This window comes from Pseudonaja textilis, chromosome 2, assembly GCF_049901715.1.
Source record: "Pseudonaja textilis isolate UNSWEBS1 chromosome 2, rPseTex1.2, whole genome shotgun sequence".
Classification (NCBI taxonomy): Eukaryota; Metazoa; Chordata; class Lepidosauria; order Squamata; family Elapidae; genus Pseudonaja; species Pseudonaja textilis.
Window position 1 is genome coordinate 248,973,731 of NC_141991.1, and position 18,830 is coordinate 248,992,560.

At 43.5% G+C, this 18,830-nt stretch overlaps 1 protein-coding gene across 2 annotated transcripts in view; it reads right to left on the minus strand.

Annotated features, from left to right (window-relative positions):
• Positions 1 to 2,186: 2,186 nt before the first annotated feature.
• Positions 2,187 to 18,830, minus strand: part of LOC113444955 (urea transporter 2-like) — a 44,703-nt gene continuing 28,059 nt past the window's right edge. For both annotated transcript variants that reach the window (XM_087927552.1, XM_087927551.1), the window contains 4 exons: positions 16,263 to 16,410; positions 12,960 to 13,094; positions 6,417 to 6,466; positions 2,187 to 4,561 (listed from right to left, as the gene is read on the minus strand). In XM_087927552.1, coding sequence (XP_087783678.1) covers positions 4,379 to 4,561; positions 6,417 to 6,466; positions 12,960 to 13,094; positions 16,263 to 16,410 — 516 coding nt within the window. In that variant the 3' untranslated portion in view covers positions 2,187 to 4,378. The remainder of the gene's footprint in view (positions 4,562 to 6,416; positions 6,467 to 12,959; positions 13,095 to 16,262; positions 16,411 to 18,830) is intronic.

Here is an 18,830-nt window from a genome sequence, read left to right on the forward strand (position 1 = left end):
ACTATTAATGGTAGACACCTGTTTAGAGTTAGATAAGGGCTAATGGCACTCAAAGGGGGCTGGACTTAGTTCACTTGTGCTTTGTAGGGATTCTAGGCTGATTCCTCTTTTAACTCCACCCCCAGGTTCTACTGTTCCTTTTCCTACAAGGATTACTGTATGCATTAGAGGTGAATTGATCTATCTTTAATGCACATGTAACCGTTTTGGCTTGGCTTCAGATAACAGATAATCAGAGTTGGAAGGGACCTTGTAGGTCATCTAGTCCAACCCCCCCACCCAGGCGGGAGACCCTTCACCATTTCTGACAAATGGCAGTCGAATCTCTTCTTGAAAGTCTCAAGTGATGACGCTCCCACAACTTCTGAGGGCAACTTCTGTTCCATGGGTTGATTGTTCTCACTGTCAGAAAGTTTCTCCTTATTTCCAGGTTGAATCTCTCCTTGGTCAGTTTCCATCCATTATTCCTTGTTTGGCCTTCGGGTGCCTTAGAAAATAGCTTGACCGCTTCCTCTCTATTTATTTTATTTATTTATTTATTTTTATTTGTCAATTGTTTACAAGATAATAGGTATAGGTAAAACATAGTTATGAATACATGGATACATATAAGAAAAATAATAAAATATATAAAAGAAACAATAGGACAGGGACGGTAGGCACGTTGGTGCGCTTATACGCGCCCCCTACAGACCCCTTAGGAAAGGGGTGAGGTCAATAGTAGACAGTCTAAGGTTAAAGTTTTTGGGGTTTGGGGAAGAAACCACAGAGTCAGGTAGAGTATTCTAGACATTGACCACTCTCTTGCTGAAGTTGTATTTCCTGCAATCAAGTTTGATGCGATTAACTTTGAGTTTGTATCTATTGTTTGCTCTTGTGTTGTTATGGTTGAAGCTGAAGTATTCATTGACAGGTAGGACATTGCAATGTATGATTTTATATACTATACTTAGATCGGACCGAAGGCGGCGTAGTTCTAGATTTTCTAGGTCTAGAATTTCGAGTCTGGTGGCATAAGGTATTCTGCAACGAGTAGAGGAGTGGAGAACTCTTCTTGTGAAATATTTCTGGACTTTTTTAACTGTGTTAATATCAGATACATAATGTAGGTTCCAGACTGATGAGCTGTATTCGAGTATTGGTCTGGCAAATATTTTGTATGCTCTAGTTATTAGTGTAATATTACCAGAGAAAAAGCTACGTAAGATTAGGTTAACAACTCTTAATGCCTTTTTGGCTATGTAGTTGCAGTGGGCTCTAGCACTTAAGATCATTAGAGATGAGTATTCCAAGATCCTTGACAGAGTTTGGATCATCAACAAGGTCTTGACTATTCAGCCTGTATTTCATTTTCTGATTATTTTCTGCCAATATGTAGGACAGAACATTTATTTGTTGAGATTTGTGGCAGCCCCGCAAATATTGGAAGACTGCTATCCTGTCTCCCCTGGTCCTTCTCTTCACTAGACTAGCCATTCCCAGTTCCTGTAGTTGTTCATTGTATCTTTTAGCCTCCAGTCCCCTAATCATCCTGGTTGCTCTTCTCTGCACTTTTTCTAGAGTCTCTGAACAACTTTTTTATAGTGTGGTGAACAAAACTGGATGCAGTACTCTAGCTGTGGTCTTACTAAGGCTTTATAGAGTGGGATTAGTTCCTCCCTTGATCTCGATTGTATCCCTCTGTTAATGCAATTTAGGATTGTATTGGCTTTTTTAGCTGCTGCTGCACACTGCTGGCTTCTATTTAGCTGGTTGTCCACTAAGACTCCAAGAACCCTCTTCCAGTTACTGCGATTGAGCCTGGTTTCACCCAGTCTATATGTGTACTTTGGGTTTTTCTTGCCTAAGTGTAAGACTTGACTTTTCTCTATATTGAATTTCATTTTGTTAGATGCTTCTGTCCAATAGATGCCATTATTGAGAAAGAAAAAAGCTGTTTAATACCATTCAGAGCCTAAAACAATTAAGAGAGACTTGGTGGTGTTTGGTTATAAAATGGTCTAGAACAGGGGTGTCAAACTCACGTCATCACATCATCACGTGATGTATTGTGACTTTCCCCCCCTACAATGGCAGTGGGCATGGCCATCATGTGACACATCCATCCCACAAGCTGCAAGTTTGACATCCTTGGTCTAGAAGGATGAAGGACAAACAGTCCTTAAAAGAAGAAAGGAAACTTGTTTAGTTCATGCATTTTGGTATAGTTTATTTGACGTTCAGAAAAATATAAAAACCTAAAACAGATTCATTACACTTGTAATAACACAGTAAAGGACAATATATAATGCTGATTGTGTTTATTTACAATATATTTACATGTTGGGTGAGTTTATATACTGGACTTATATGAACTTTTCTGGCTGCTTGTAGAATGACTCCCATGGGTCATGAGATCATGAAGTTGAACCTCCAAAGGTTCTTTCTCTTGGGTTTCCCTTCTTCGTTTTCAATATGCTTCTTTCCAACTTCTACATTGCTAAAATGCCCAAAATGAATCCTGCTCTTCAAACTATGATTCAAGCTCATTTATAAATCATGGTTTGGAGACAAGGTATCAGGGCTAGCATCAGGGGTCAGTTTTCGAGGGATCTGCCAAGAATTACAACTTGCAGAGATTTGTGGGGTCCTTGGCGCTCTCTGAGCTTGGTTATTTTCCTTACAAATGTTTCATGACCCAACTAGGTAACACCATCAGTGCTAGTAGGGACTGGGGTTTGTTCTCTCTTTATGTATAGGTGGTTTGCCCTGCTAATATTGATGGGAATATTTCTACTGGTTCCTTGTTTATGGTTTGATTGTCTGAGTTGATAGTTCCTTGCTTGGGGTACACTGACAGAGTAAACCACTAGCCTTTAAAAATAGAGGAAACCCCACTCCCTTCTAGCATTGATGATATTACCTAGTTAGGTATTGAAATGTCTGCAAGAAAACCACCCAGGTCAGAGAACACCAAGGACCCCACAATTCAACCTTAAACTGCAAATATTCTTTTCTATTGCAGATATTATAATGAGAATGTCCAAATTTGATCATTCCACCTTGTCTTTGTCACCTTCTCATCAGGGGTGGGATGCAAATAGTTTTACTACTGGTTCTGTGGGCGTTCTGTGGGCGTGGCTAGGTGGGTGTGGCCAGGTGACTGGGTGGGCATGGCTTCTTCTTTTCTCCATTTGCTCGGGGCCCCGGGAGCAGCGAGGGGGGGTGTCAGGGTAGAGAAAAGAAGACCGCAGTAGAACTTAGTTTTACCGGTTCGGCCGAACAGTAACAGTTTTTACTACTGGTTCTCCTGAACCAGGCCAAACCAGTAGAATACCACTACTGCTTCTCATCTGATTTGTCCTTTTGGGACAGTTTACAGAATCTGGGAGAACTACCTGTGTGGTCCCTCATCTTCCAAAGCATTTCTCATGTTGCTTAGAAAAAGAACTGACACATAATCATGTCTGGATTAATTATGCCTTCAATGTGAAGATACACATTTTGGTTAATAAATTGGTAATGCATTGATATGTATATGCAAAGCCTTCTTTGTATAAATTTTGCTCTGGCACTCACCTCTCACTAGTCTCTGTAATGCTAGAGGATGTTCTAAACGTATCTTAGAACAATTAGTTTCCTGAATATTTGCATAAAGAGAATGGCAATAGCACTTAGACTTATATACCACTTCACAGAGGTTTACAGCCCTCTCTAAGCGGTTTGCAGGGTCAGCCTCTTGCCCCCAACGATTTGGGTCATCATTTTACCGACCTCGGAAGGATGGAAAGCTGAGTCAACCTTGAGCCTGGTGAGATGTGATCAATCAAATTACAGGCAGCTGGCAAACAGCAGAAGTAGCCGGCAGTACTGCATTCTAACTACTGTGCCACTGAGGCTCTTAATAATGTGTGTCCGATCACACTTGGCCAAATAAAGTATTCATCCATTCATTAAAGTAATCATAACTTGCAGATAACAGCTAAGTTTGTAAATAATAATAATAATAATTTCTCTGCTTTACAAGTAGTCCTTGACTTTACGAAGATAATTGGTACTGGAATTTCCATCACTAAGCAAGGCAGTTCTTAAGTGAGTCATGTCTGATTTTATGGCTTATTAAAAACAAGCCTGAGGAATTCTGGGAGTTGAAGACCACAAGTCTTAAAGTGGCCAACTTTGGACACCTCTGGTCTAAACTGAATTGTCCCACATATATTATGTTCCTTTCCAGATGAATACATTGCCTTCTAACTGAAGAACATCTTGAAAGTTGAACTTCTGATCCAAGAGAAGGCATCTACAACCAAGAAGAACAAACTGTCCACTGACAACTAAGTTTTTCTTCCGTTCTTCCTTGGGACGACTCTCTAGTTGCAAGACTGACACTTCGATTTGCTTACACTTTCTCGCAAATGGATTCAGAGCACAGTTTCTTTCTCTCCACATAGTAGGCCCGGTTGGCTTCTGGATAGGTGACTTTGGAGAGAGGCAGCTTGAAGATGGCATCATTGGTGGTGGTTAAGAGCAGGAAGGTGAGCGAAGATAAGCAAAATGGCCAGGTCCCTATTGGCAGTCCAAACTGGAACATAAAAACATCAACATCCGTCAGCAATGTCTTTGGGGAGTTTACACAAAATCAAGAAGGTGTAGTCAAGGTAGAAAAGTAGAAAGCGCTACATGCTTTTTGGAATTAAACAAAAGCAACAATGGAAGATATCTACCCCGTTGACAATAGTATCAAATGGACCATGATTTAGAACAGAGGTGGGGAACTACAGCCCCTTTAAACATCTTCAAGTGGAGTTCATAGATGGTCATCTACCTCCAGCATGAAGCTCTCTACACCTGTCATGACCCTGGTGGAGACTGACTCTGAGGGAGAGGAGGAACAGCCAACAGGGAGTGGAAGGGTGGCTCTGGCGGTTGAGGAGGAGGCTGGGGAAGGGCAGAGGCTGGCTGGGCAGTCAGAGGAGGACCCAGGCCCATCCCCTCTTCATCCTAGGGCACACAGGGAGGAGAGGATAAGGGAGAGACATGGTCTACTCAGGAGGAGTGGGCCTTGATCCTCTTCATGGGCTGCAGATGTGACAACTGGATAAGAAGGATGGACATGCATACGGGCCCATGTTGGAAACAAAGCATGGAAATATCTCTAGTTTATGGTTCCTCTCTGAGTTTGGCGTCCTTCCCAGTGTGTGTTCTGTTATCTGTGGATGTCCTCCAGCCCTTATCTTGCCTGGTTTGTGTTGTTCTTTACTCTTTATAATTTAAACGGCATTTCCTCCTTCTTGTAACTGCTTGTGTGGGAGTTTTTTTTATCTCCAGTCAAGGCTATTTGGAGCTTGGAAGCAAACTGAAGGAATAAAAGGGGCTTCACCTGTTTTTTGTGATTGTGTTTATTTTGTATCCCACCCTGGGTCATCACAAAACCCAACGAATCCCTCACAACCCGTCCAGGAGGCCTGAGTAATAGCAGCTGTAGTTAGCGAACGTCTAGATCAGGGCTGGGAAACCACGGCCCTTTTATGACTTGAGGACTTCAACTCCCAGAATTCCTGAGCCAGCCATGCTCAGGAATTCCGGAATTGAAGTCCAGAGGTCATAAAACGTCCATAGTTCCCCACCCCTGATATAGAACATTGACATCTATGGAGAATTGTGGATCTACTGTCTTGCTTTGGGACTCACTCAAAACATTTATCACCGAGATGGAAGAGACCTTGGAGGTCTTCTAATCTGATCCCCTGCAGGAAATCCCCGAGGCAGGAAAGACTATACTATTTCAGACAAATGGTTATCCAATCTCTTCTTAAAAACTTCCAGTGTTGGAGCATTCACAACTTCTGGAGGCAAGTTGTTCCACTGGTTAATTATTCTCATTGTCAGGAAATTTCTCCTTAGTTCTAGGTTGCTTCTCTCCTTGATTAGTTTCCACCTATTGCTTCTTGTCCTGCCTTCAGGTGCTTTGGAGAATAGTTTGACTCCCTCTTCTTTGTGGCAACTACTTCAAATATTGGAAGCCTGCTATCACGTCACCCCCTAGTCCTTCTTTTCATTGAGCTAGACATACCCAATTCAAGCAACTGTTCTTTATATGTTTTAGCCTCCAGTTTCCCTAATCATCTTCGTTCCTCTTCTCTGCACTCTTTCTAGAGTATGAACTGAATTGAATTTTGTGGGAAGAAGGGATGGGGTATTACAGGTACTCCTCAACTTACAACCATAATTTCCCTTGCAACCCATTGGAGTCATTAAGTGGGTTACCATGCATCCTAACGGTTATGCCCTGCAGGTGGGGTGTTGTGAAATTAAAATAAGACAGACCCTCCCCATTTAAGCCACCTGTAATTCCCCCCTCCCAAGGTGAGCGAAGAATTGATAATGATAAATAGATACAAATGCAATCTTTGTTCTTCAGTTATCAGTGAACGTACCACGGAAAAGATGCGGCCCATCGCTTCTCCCATGTAGGTGGTGAAAAAAGCTGCATGAAGAAATATAAACATATAATGTTGTAATCTGCTGTAAGAGACTCTGAAATAGTAAGGGGTTAAGGGCAGGGGTGGGATTCAAAAATTTTAGCAAAGCGTTCTCTGTCTGGTTGCTGAATTGGTGCGGCCTAGTCAGCCTTCTACACCATGGGGGTAGATTTTTGCTCTCCCCGAGCTCTGGAGGCTTTCCTTCAGCCTCCGGGAGGGCGAAAATGGCCTACCTGGGCTCTGGAGGCTCTCTGGAAGCCAGAAATGGGCTTATTTCCGTCTGTCAACTCATAAAACATTTTGTATACACAGTTTTATAGTTGACAACAGAAAGAAGTGGGGGGGGAGTTTCAAAGAGCAGGCGGCAGTGTGGAATCGAAAGTACATTCCATTCATATTTTCTTCAAAGACTGATTAGATGACTGAAGCTTCTGCCGTGCAAAAATCTAATTGGAGAGCATGATTGATGACTCTTGGCATTTTTTTGTTGGGCGATACACCCAGAGGGGTGAGGGGGAAAAGCAGGGTCAAGGGTGACAATGAATTACATATCTCAGAGTTGGCCACACCCAGGTGAGTGCCGGACGTAGATTGCTAACTTCAAATAAATCCTCTTTAGTTTTGGGAGTGTGGCTTGAGGCTCATAATTTAATTGGAGTAACTGCTAGAATCCTGACACCGGCCTTCTCTAACTTCCGGGAGGCCTGTTTTTCACCCTTCCTGAGCCTCAGTGCGCACCTTGCACTTACCTGCATTCAAAACAGGTGAAGTGGGGACTTCTGGGAGAGGAGGGGAGAGGTGGGTGGGGCCAGCCAGGAGTGGGATTTGGGGGTTCTTTGAACTGTGCAGAATCCTAGTTAGGGGGTCTCCCAAACCCCTGCAAAGCCCCAGCAGCCCACCCCTGGTTACTATTACTTTGGGCCAGTCCCTCTCTCTCTCGGCCTGACCCCCCTCACAAGGTTGGTGTTCTAGGGAAAAGAGGAGGAGGAAAGTATGTTGGAGATGTTCGCTGCTTTGACTTATTTGTAAAAATAACACAGGCAGGATACAACACCCCACCCACCAGATACAGCCATTTTGAGGGGATTCCAACAAACTATTGAAACATAAACACAGAGCAGACTGTTGGGTTTGGACCATATGCTAAGTTACAATAAATAAATACAATAAATAAATATGGTAAAAATAATATAATAAATTAAAATAGTAATTTGCTAAAGCACAGCCATTAAGTTCTTCTGTTTCCTGAGCTTTTTCTCCTTCACTTCATCGTCCCAAAGGTGCTTCTTCAAGAGGCAATTGGACTTTCTGGTGTTTCTCTGAAGACGTTTCACTTCTCATCCAAGAAGCTTCTTCAGTTCTGACTTGGCTGCTGGGAATTACACCATCCAATCAGAACCAACTAAGCTTCTTGGATGAGAAGCAAAATGTCTTCAAAGAAACACCAGAAAGTCCAGTTACCCCTTCAATAAGCACTTTGGGACAACCATAACCTGGATGTCTGAGAATCTCCATAGACACTCCTTCACTTCGGTTCTTGGATATGGGTTGAACTTGGTTGACGGAGCATAAAAGGGAATCCAAGGCAGAGTTCATGAAGAAAAAGGAGGAGGAGGAGGAGGAGGAGGAGGAGGAGGAGGAGGAGGAGGAGGAGGAGGAGGAGGAGGAGAAAGAGATAGTTATTCCTTCAGTCATGTCCAACTCTTGGCAATTCCATGGGCCAGGTCTCTCCACATCTTCCAATCTTGCATTGCTTTTTTGAGATAGTCATTGTTCTGGCTGGGGTCAGCTTTGATGATGTCCAGTTGTCATGTTCTTTGGCAGCCCGGTTTCCTTTTACCGCTGACTCTTCCAAACATAATTGCTTTCTCCAGTGGCAAAGTTCATATAACACCCGGCTAAAAGTCAGGTTCACTAGTTTGAGGTTCAGCCATTATTATGACCTCTTCACACTGAACCAGAATATGGTCTATTGGTTGCACCAGGACATGGAGGTGAACAAAGAAACGGTGTTTGTTCACCTGGCTTTAAAACAAGTTGTGTGAACTCGGCCAAATCCTTTGATCCTACATGTCTATGGAGATTCTCAGTTCAACCAAATCATGGTTGTCCCAAAAGTGCATTTTTTTCAAGAGGCGACTGGACTTCCTTTGTGTTTCTTTGAAGACATTTCACTTCTCATCCAAGAAGCTTCTTCAGCTCTGACAGGGCATAAAAGGATTTATATTCCTTGCAGATAGCTGGTCGTTTGCATTCTTTAAGAGATCATTGCATTCTTTAAGAGGCCATTTGGAGGTTTATCTGTGTCATCGGAGTCACCTGAGTGGTGCTAAAAGGATGCAAATGACCAGCTGTCTGCAAGGAATATAAATCCTTCCATTTCCCATCATCCAGTCAAAGCTGAAGAAGCTTCTTGGATGAGAAGTGACACGTCTTCCTGTTGTGGTTCTCCAGCAACCAGTGCAGAAGGCAGCAGAAGCGGACAGTGGGGAAGAACAGGAACCAATCTGGGAGTCTGGAGAGGACTCGGACGAGGGTCCTGCATCTGATGCGGAGATGAGGCCAGGATCAACTGGGAGTGGGGTGCTGCCTCCGGAGCCTTTGGAGTCTGGCAGCAGCGAGGCAGAGGACCCAGGGGAGCCTGTTCCTAGTATGTATGCGCAGAGCTGCTAGAAGGCGAGAGCAGCTGAAACAAAAGGGGTGACTTGGGAGTAAGGCTGGGAGGTGATTGCCCCTCTCATAAGGGATAAAAGTCAGGCCAAGATGACAAAACCTTTGCAGGAAGCAAGGCAGTTCAATTGGTTCCGAGTCATCCTTGAAGCTCTTTGTACTTTGGTTGGTTTTTCTTGTACTTCGGTTCGTTTCTTTTATAGTTAATTTCATACTTCTGTTTTTGGCAGCCCTTCACAGAACTGAAAGGCGTGTGCTTATCTTGGGCGACTGTTTGAGCTTAATTCCAGCTGGGAATGAAAGCAATCCCCAGTGTTGCAATAAAATAGGTTGTGGTTTTTTTAAAAAAAACAAGTTTGTGAAGAATTATGGTTTATGAAGCTTGGGTCAGAACACATCCAAGAAAAACCAGAAAGTACAGTTGCCTCTTGAAAAAAGCATCATTGGGACTTTGATCCTACAGGTATTCCTTGAGTTATGATCCTAATGATGCCTGTGATTTGATGACCCTTTTTGCGCCGATAGTTAAATGACTCGTGGCTACCATTAGGAGGAAACTGCAATCATTAAGGAGACCAATGGTTTCTTTGATGCTGCAAAGCATCTTAAAATGGGGTTTTGTAACCATCCTGATTTCATGACCTTTTTTTGTGTTGGTTGTTAAGCTAATCCTATGGCAGCTCAGTGAATCAATGGTTGTTAAACGAAAGCTGCGGTCATTAAGCAAACCAAAGGTTCACAGCTAAACCGCTGTAGAACGGGATCGTAGGACCGTCCTGATTTCATGAACTTTATTTGCGGTGGTTGTTAAGTGAATCACTGCTCTCCTCAAGTAAATCTGCGGTCGTTAAGTGAATGCTGAGGTCATTATTAAGCCCACCCATGATTCACTTGTTGCAGGAAACCATTAAAAATGGGTTGTGTGATCGCGAGACACTGCCAATGACAATAAATGTGGCCTGGTTACCATGCTACATGCCTGAAGTTCAGACATGTTTTTATGGGGGGGTGGGGGGAAGGGAAGCATCACAACTTTGAATTCAGGTCCTAAGTACAAATAATCCTCATGTTATGAACGTTCCTTTAACGAACGTCCAATATTATGTGAAAAGCATCCCCTAGCCCGGTGATGGCGAACCTATGGCTTGCATGCTTGAAGTGGCACACAGAGCCTCTTCTGCTGACACGCAAGAGCCCCACTGCACATGTGTGCGTGCCCCCACCAGCCAGCTGATTATCGGGTATCTGCCACGCATGCACAAAGGGAGATGCACACGTGGGTGATGTGCGTGTATGTGAAGAGGCATGCAGCATGTAGGGGGTTGTGTGCACATGCACAGAGACATGCAGTGCAGGGAGGTTGCATGCACATGTGCAGGTGTGGGGGAGTCAAACGTGCATTGCATCACTCGTATGCACTTTGGCACGCCATGTAGAAAAGATTAGCCATCAGTGCCCTAGTATTTGTGAACAAGGCTCGAAACCAGGGGTGGGATTCTACCAGTTCGCACCTATTCGCTAGAACTGGTTGTTAACATTCTAAGCAGTTCGGAGAACCAGTTGTTAGAAGAAATTACTAGCCTAATCCTGTAAGGAAGGCAGCAAGGAAACATTCTGGTTTTGCTTACAGAAACTGCCTCTCTGTTAACCCTTATTCCATTCTTGACAGGACTAGACTTTCTGTCTCTGGAACTTCTCTGGAGTTTTTTTCCTCCTTTGCTGGTACTTTGCTTGTGTGGAATGACCATTCAAAGTTACCATGGCACTGAAAAAAGTGACTTATGACCCCTTTTCACACTTACGACTGTTGCAGCATCCCCACAATCATGAGAAGCCAGGCGAGGAGATGCCTGCCTCGATGTGAGTGGTATTGAGTTGGCCACACCCCACCAAGCCATGTCCACCCAGTCACATGACCACCAAGCCATGCCCACCACCTAAGCCATGCCCACAGAACCAGTTGCTAAAAATTTGAATCCCACCCCTGCTCAATACTCTGAATCTTGCAACACCACAGCAGTTGTTCACCCTTACAAACAACCACAGAGGCTCTGAAACATTTGTCTGGACATTGCTGTCCAAAACGGAGCTTCTGGGGTGCAGATCTGCCACTCAGAAGCCCCATTCGGCCCTCCATGGACCTCCTCTGGTCCATTGCAGGCCAAAATGGAGCTTCCAGGGAGACCTGCAACAGGCTGGGGGAGACCCATGGAGGGCTGAACGGAGCTAAGGAGGGGCGCACGAGGCTGGAGAGAAGACTGCTTGCTACATCTTTGCAAGTGACCCGTCATGGCAGGTTTGGGGGGGAAGCAATTTGGGGAGCATGAGGTATTTCAGTGGGTCAGGGAGGCCTGCTCCATCAGTAGCCCCTCCCCCATGGACTTCCCCATCCTGAAATACCTCATGTGTCCTTAACGAGCATCGCCTTCAATTAGCAAATGCATGCGCAAAAGGAGGGAGTGTTCCCGTTGAAAGTACGAGATTCACTCCCACGAATCCTTGGGATACGAATGGAATGGATGGGCTCCATGACAGTCATCACCTGAGGACTACTTGTGTAGTGGGTTGATAAAACTTAGTGACCATACAGATCAGTAAGCAATCGGTCGTACACTGAGGACTATCTGTATTTTAGTGATGTAAAGCGGTGGTCCCCAATGCCTGGTGTCAACTAAAAAAATACTCCTTTGGTCTTTTTAGTTGCCAGCAGAAAGGGAATGTGGGGAAGCATCTACTACCTATATGGCATTCCTTAAACGTGTTGTGGTTTGCCAGCAGCAGCTGTGGACAGCTGAGGTCTCGGAGAGCGAGGACTCAGGTGAGGGGCCTGTGTGTGATGTAGGGATGGGGCCAGGACTGTCAGAAAGTGGAATGCTGCCTTCGGAGATTGTGGAGGCTGGCAGCAGCGATGAAGAGGTCCCCAAGGAGCCTGTGCCCAGTGCATGTGCGCGCAGGGCTGCTCGAAGGAAAGAGCAGCTGCAGCAGCACGGGCGACTTGGGAGTAAGGCTGCAAGGTAATGGCCCCTTCCTGAGGAGATAAAAGCCAGCTGAGAAACCGCAGTTCTTTGCAGGAAGCAAAGAAGTTTTTGCACTCAAGCCTTGTGGATGTTTGGACTCTCTTAGTTTGTGTTCGGAGACTCTTTGTGTTTGAAATACTTCCTGGCAACTTTATCTAGTGTTCTTGGCAGCCTTGCACAACCTTGGCAAGGCTCATTCTTATCAGAGACAATTCGTTTGAAACAGCCGTTTAACCCATGAAGGAACAGAATTCATAAAGAATCATTAAAAGGTTTTGCTGTTACCTCCGTCTGGTGTTTATTTCCTTGGAACAAGGTTTGGGTCAGAACAAAATGCCTTAGATAATCGCCTTGGCAGCCCAAAGTTGTTGGCACGCAAGAATATTACTGGAGAGCAGGATGGATGACTCTTGGCTATGGATGTGTCCCTTTGGAGAATATACATCCAGGGGGTGGGGGGAAGACCAGGGTCAAGAGGGAAATGAATGATGTATCTTAGTGTCGGCTGCACCCAGCTAATGTCAACATGGCCACTTCTAATAAACCAATTATTTTTAACTCTGAGAGATACGGCTAGAGACTTATGATTTGAATAGGGTTGGATTTTTTGGAGCTCTGACAGCCAGCCAATAGCGGGCTGCGGTATGCCAGAAACCGAGCTACGTAAACAAGCAAAGGACCATCCGTGTGATGCAGGCGGCATGCGAAACCACATCCCCTTCCGGTCTGCAGAGAAAACTATCCATGGAACCGGTCCCTAGTGCCCAAAGGGTTGGTGGGGGCCACAACTTAAAAGAGCCAGGTTACTTACCACAAGCGATGGCCAACGCAAATGTCTGCCAGGTGAGGGCGTAGAACATCCCTCCAATGGCAATGCAGGAGAGGCAGCTGTTGTAATTCCACAACCCGGCATAAATTTTGTTCAAAGGGGAGGCCAGACTTAGGGCTAGAAAGCAAAAACGGATGGAAAACTTGGTGAGCTTGAGTCCACAGAGAATACAGCCATCCTGATGGCTGCCTCTCCCAATCAGTAGCTTTAATCCACAATGAACATGATCCCATAGATCAGTGGTAGCTAACCTTTTGAGGCTCCTGTGCCAAAAAATGTTTGCGCGTTGGTGCTCGCTCGCTCACATGCCAGCACCCAGAAGGCAGTGTGCATGCCCCCATGCCCACTGCACACAATTCCCCACCACCACCCCTTACCTGCACTGCGCCTCACAGTTGATTTTTCGGCTGGTTTGAGACCTTTCGGCCTCCCAGAGGCTTGAAAAAACCCTCTGCAGGCTTTGCAGGACAAATAATAGGCCCATTTCATCACTTCCGGTATTACAGGAAGTGACAAAACGGGCCTATTATTCATCCTGAAAAGCCTGCAGAGGGTTTTTTCAAGCCTCTGGGAGGCCGAAAAAGGCCTCAAACCAGCCAGAAAAAAACCCAGCTGTTAGGCGTGCGCATGCGCAGTGAGGTAAGTTTGGCTGCAGCTTGCGTGCCAGCACATATGGTTCTGTGTGCCACCTGTGGCACGCGTGCCATAGGTTTGCCATCACAGCCATAGATGGACATATGTGGACATTCTCAATCATCCAGGTCCTGGTTGTCTCAAAGATACAGGAATTGGTTATGTCTAAACTTGGTGAAAAGAAGGACTAAGGGTGATATGATAGCAGTCTTTCAATATTTGGGAGGCTGCCATGAAGAAGAGGGGGCCAAGCTATTCTCCAATGCACCAGAAGGCAGGACAAGAAGCAACGGATGGAGACTAGCCAAAGAAAGAAGCAACCTGGAAATAAGGAGAAATTTTCTAAAAACAATTAACCAGTGGAATGGCTTATCTTCAGAAGTTGTGGATGCTCCATCACTGGAGGCTTTCAAGAAGAGACTGGACAGCCACTTGTATTAAATCTTATAGACTACCCTGCTCAAGGAGGGGGTTGGACTAGATGACCTCCAAGATCCCTTCCAATTCTGTTAGTCTATTCTATCTGTTTTGTTTTTTTTCCAAAAGGCAACTAGACTTTCTCAGCTTTTTTTTTCTTTGAAAATATTTTTCTTCTCATCCAAGAGAACTAAAGAAGCTTCTGGGATAAGAAGTGAAATATTTTCAAGGTTAAAAAAAATAAATAAAGAAAGTTTGGTTGTTGTTTTTGGAAAACACATTTTGGGACATGATCCCATAGAGTGCTGTGTGTGTGTGCGTGTGTGTGTGCGTGTGTGTGTGTATCTATGTATGTGTGTATCTATCTATCTATCTATCTATCTATCTATCTATCTATCTATCTATCTATCTATCTATCTATCTATCTATCTATCTATCTATCTATCTATCATCTATCTATCATCTATCTATCTATCTATCTATCTATCTATCTATCTATCTATCTATCTATCATCTATCATCTATCATCTATCTATCTATCTATCTATCTATCATCTATCTATCTATCTATCTATCTATCTATCTATCCATCCATTCATCTATCATCTATCTATCTATCTATCTATCTATCTATCTATCTATCTATCTATCTATCTATCTATCTATCATCTATCTATATCTATCTATCTATCTATCTATCTATCTATCTATCTATCTATCTATCTATCTATCATCTATCTATCATCTATCATCTATCTATCTATCTATCATCTATCTATCTATCTATCTATCTATCTATCTATCTATCTATCTATCTATCTATCTATCTATCTATCTATCTATCTATCTATCTATCTATCTATCTATCTATCTATCTATCTATCTATCTATCTATCTATCTATCTATAGATACACACACACACATACCCCACTTTTTCCTCCAGAATTTTGATGGTGGACGTAATCTCTCTCTCTTTCAACACGGTGACAAACTTATGGGGTAGCTGGACTGAGGGAAGGGGACTGGCCCAGAATCAGCCAGGGAGCTTTCTCAGCTGAAAATGGACTTGAACGTGCACCTTCCCATTCCTTGATTCAGCACCTTCAACACCATGGATGATGGCCAGGTTGCGTTATTAAAGGCTTTCCTAGGGTCCACCTAACTCTAGATGATTTTGTCTATTCTATAGATGTTGTGGGTTGGTTTCAATGAATTCTGGTTGTTCATTTTTTTTTGGGGGGGGGGGTTGAGTTTGGAAGGGAATATAAGATGCTGAGCTTGTCGATCAGAAAGGTTGGCAGTTCGGTGGTTCGAATCCCTAGCGCTGCATAACAGAGTGAGCTCCCGTTACTTGTCCCAGCTTCTGCCAACCTAGCAGTTTGAAAGCATGTAAAGATGTAAGTAGAAAAATAGGGACCACTTTGGTGGAAAGGTAACAGCATTCTGTGGGCCTTCGATGTTTAGTCATGCCAGCCACATGACCACGGAGACGTCTTCGGACAGCGCTGGCCCTTCGGCTTTGTAACGGAGATGAGCAGTGCCCCCTAGAGCTGGAAATGACTAGCACGTATGTGCGAGGGGAACTTTTACCTTTACCTTAAGAAGAAAAGAAGAAGCTACCCAAGCTCTCCTGAAAATGTGTTATCTCCAAAGATCCTGGTCTTGTTTGGCTTGGGTCATTACCTCACATTTTCTGCCCACCCTCTCAAAAGTTAAGTTTCATCCCCAGCCATCAAAGTTTGTCCATCTTTTGCTAACAAATGTTAATATCGATAAATATGAGATAATCTCAGAGTTTGTTCCATGCATGGCCATCACAGAACATCCCCTCAACATGAAGCTCTTGAGATAATTGGCATTTTTGAGATGCTGGAATTGTGGACCTCTTTTTCTCAGAACATCCCATCAACATGATGAGTAAGAATTCTGAGATATGGTCCAAACTTTTGGGGTCTTCTAAGTTGGAGAAAGTTGCTGAGCAGAATAATATAATGCCCTCTGCACCACTGTGGCACAGTGGTTAGAGAGCAGTACTTGCAGGCTACTTCTGCTGACTGCCGATTGCCTGCAATTTGGCAGTTCAAATCCCAGCAGGCTCAAGGCTGACTCAGCCTTCTCTCCTTCTGAGGTAGGTAAAATGAGGATCCAGATTATTGGGGGCAAGAGGCTGACTCTGTAAACTGCTTAGAGAGGGCTGGAAGGTGGTATATAAGTGCTATTGCTATCTGTCATACCTGCAGGTATTCCAACTGCTGAGCCAAGCACAGCATGACTGAAGATGAGAGGGGATGAAATGAAAACAGCCACCATGACGATGCCACCAGTCCAAGGGTTATCGCAACCATAGACCTGCCCAATTCCTACTGGGATAGACCTCAGGAGCTGTGAAACAAGCATTCAAAGAAAAGAGTTGAAGGCTGTATCAAAAGGACTTCCGTTACGATCTTCAGCAAGTGGCCAATGTTATCTTTTCTTTTAAGTTTATTTTTTATTTATTGAATTAAAAAAAAAGAAATTAAAATGGGAAATTGAGGGAAGGAAAGGGAAAAGGGGGGTGTGAAATACAAGGGGGAAGAGAAAAAGAAAGAAAAGGAGGAATTGACTTCCAACTCTTCCTAGCACAGTACACTCCAAACTCAATGTTTTTGCTTTTACATATTAATATATATAACTATCCATTTCGAGAACACCGAATCTTCCAAAGCAACAAAAATCAAAGTTTAATTTTTTTTTCTTCACAAGCCCAAATTCCAGAAGAGATATCCAAATAAGAACATATTTTCCTCTTTAATAAAGTCTTCAATTTAACCATTCCTGCATAATCTTCCTTGCTGTGGTAATAGTGTGTATTTTTATTTGCACCTAGTCAATCTTTGTGAATGGTCACCATTTTTATTTACAAAATTTATTGTATTCTTATTCAAATTTTTGGCCTTACTGAAAAGTAATGGACCCAAAACTTGTCCCATATCCATGTTTGAAACACACCTGTCAGAAAAAGGCAGCAATAATTTCTCATATTGATCAAGTTTCTTCAATAGTTTAAGACAATAAAAGCATCTTCCAGATGTTTTAGACTATGGTAGAAGTATCTTGCTGTTCGGAGGCCTCGACTTATGACCACAAATGACCCCAAAATGTCTCTTGCTAAGTGAGAAAGTTGTTAAGTGAGTTTTGTCCCATTTTACAACCTTTCTTGCCACTGTTGTTAAATGAATCACTGCAGTTGTTAAATTAGTAATGTTGGGAGTTAAAACCCACCCCTCTCCTAGGAAAACGAAATATTTTAGGATACACTAAAAAGACAGAATGTTTCCCCTGAAAAGAAAAGTAGAAACTCAGAGAAACAGAAACTCAGCCCCCCACCCGCCCATACCTTTGCTAATGGACCATTACTCTGGCCTGGGCCAGTCTATTTTACATAACAAAGATCTACTCCAGATAGAGCTATAATAGGAATTGCCCAAAGCCCTTTTGATTACGTCATCATTCAGCAAGGCTCAACCAAGCCTGGGACTCGAGACAGCCTACAGAGTTGCTCTTGCATGGCCTCATGGGAGTTTGACAACCAATCAGAATACAAGCTCAAATTCAAAGCCCAACAGAGGGTATATAACTAAAGGGTCTCTCAGCATCTTGCCCCTTCTTTTTTTCCTTCACCCAACATCTTGAAGCACGTGATCGTCCCTTTCACTTTGGAGCTCCACGCCATGTGGTCCTGTCCACCATTAAATCATCTGTCCAAACAGCCTCCATGTTTCCAGTGTCTTTCCCCCCCCTTGGACCTGAACCCAGAAGGATATTTCTTCCAACAGTGTGAAAAATAGTCATAAGTTCCCTTTTTCAGTGCCATTGTAACTTCGAACGTTTACTAATGAATGAGTTGTAAGTGAAGATGAACACTATACAGAAGCCTGATGATGGCAGATGAGATTCTGCCGAAACGTTGATACAACTTTAAAAGCACAACTACAATGACGTGGAAAAATACCCGAACAAAGCCGAATGCCATACATGTAAGTACCCGTGAAAACTTAAGAAAATAGATAGATAGATAGATAGATAGATAGATAGATAGATAGATAGATAGGACATCTTTGCATTTTTAGCCACGGGACTTCTATGCCAGCAATCGTCACTTCTCAAAATGTGACTTTTACTTGTGGCTTGTCCATTAATCAGACCTGGACTGGATCCGTTCCCGAAAAGTATAAATGAGTCTTTTGTTTGCTCAGCTCCAACCAGGAGCGGAGGTGAGCCTTCCTGTTCCTTTTGAACAAGGGGCTAATGTCAAACAGCTTTACTCTTCATCTGACCTGGGATGAGTTGGACACGCCAACAATGGAGCTATTCTTTCATTAAATCAAATAATTCCTGCCGGAGTCTGTTTGAGCTTGACAGCAAAACAACCACAACTCATTATTGCTTTGGCTAAGTCATCAGGGAATGTTCTAGCAAATGACCCTGACATTCAACTTTTGAAGTCTCTTGCCGAGATAAGAATAAAAAAATAAATAAACATTTCAAATACCTTGTTCATCTTGCATAAATGCCGCCTTTCCCTGCTTGAAATGAAAGGTTTGGATTCCCAAACCTATGGAGGACTCAAGACCTAATCTGTAATTTTTGACAGTGTTTGAGAAACTCGAGGTTGCTTCCAGTTATGGAATCCTTCCTATGTCAGCGTTCCAACTAACCTACTCCAACCTAATAAATTCCGAGACGAGCGTTTGCTCAACGTTCCATTTTATTTGAGTTGTCATATTGACACATCTGGGATAATCAGGTTTCACTTCCCAAAA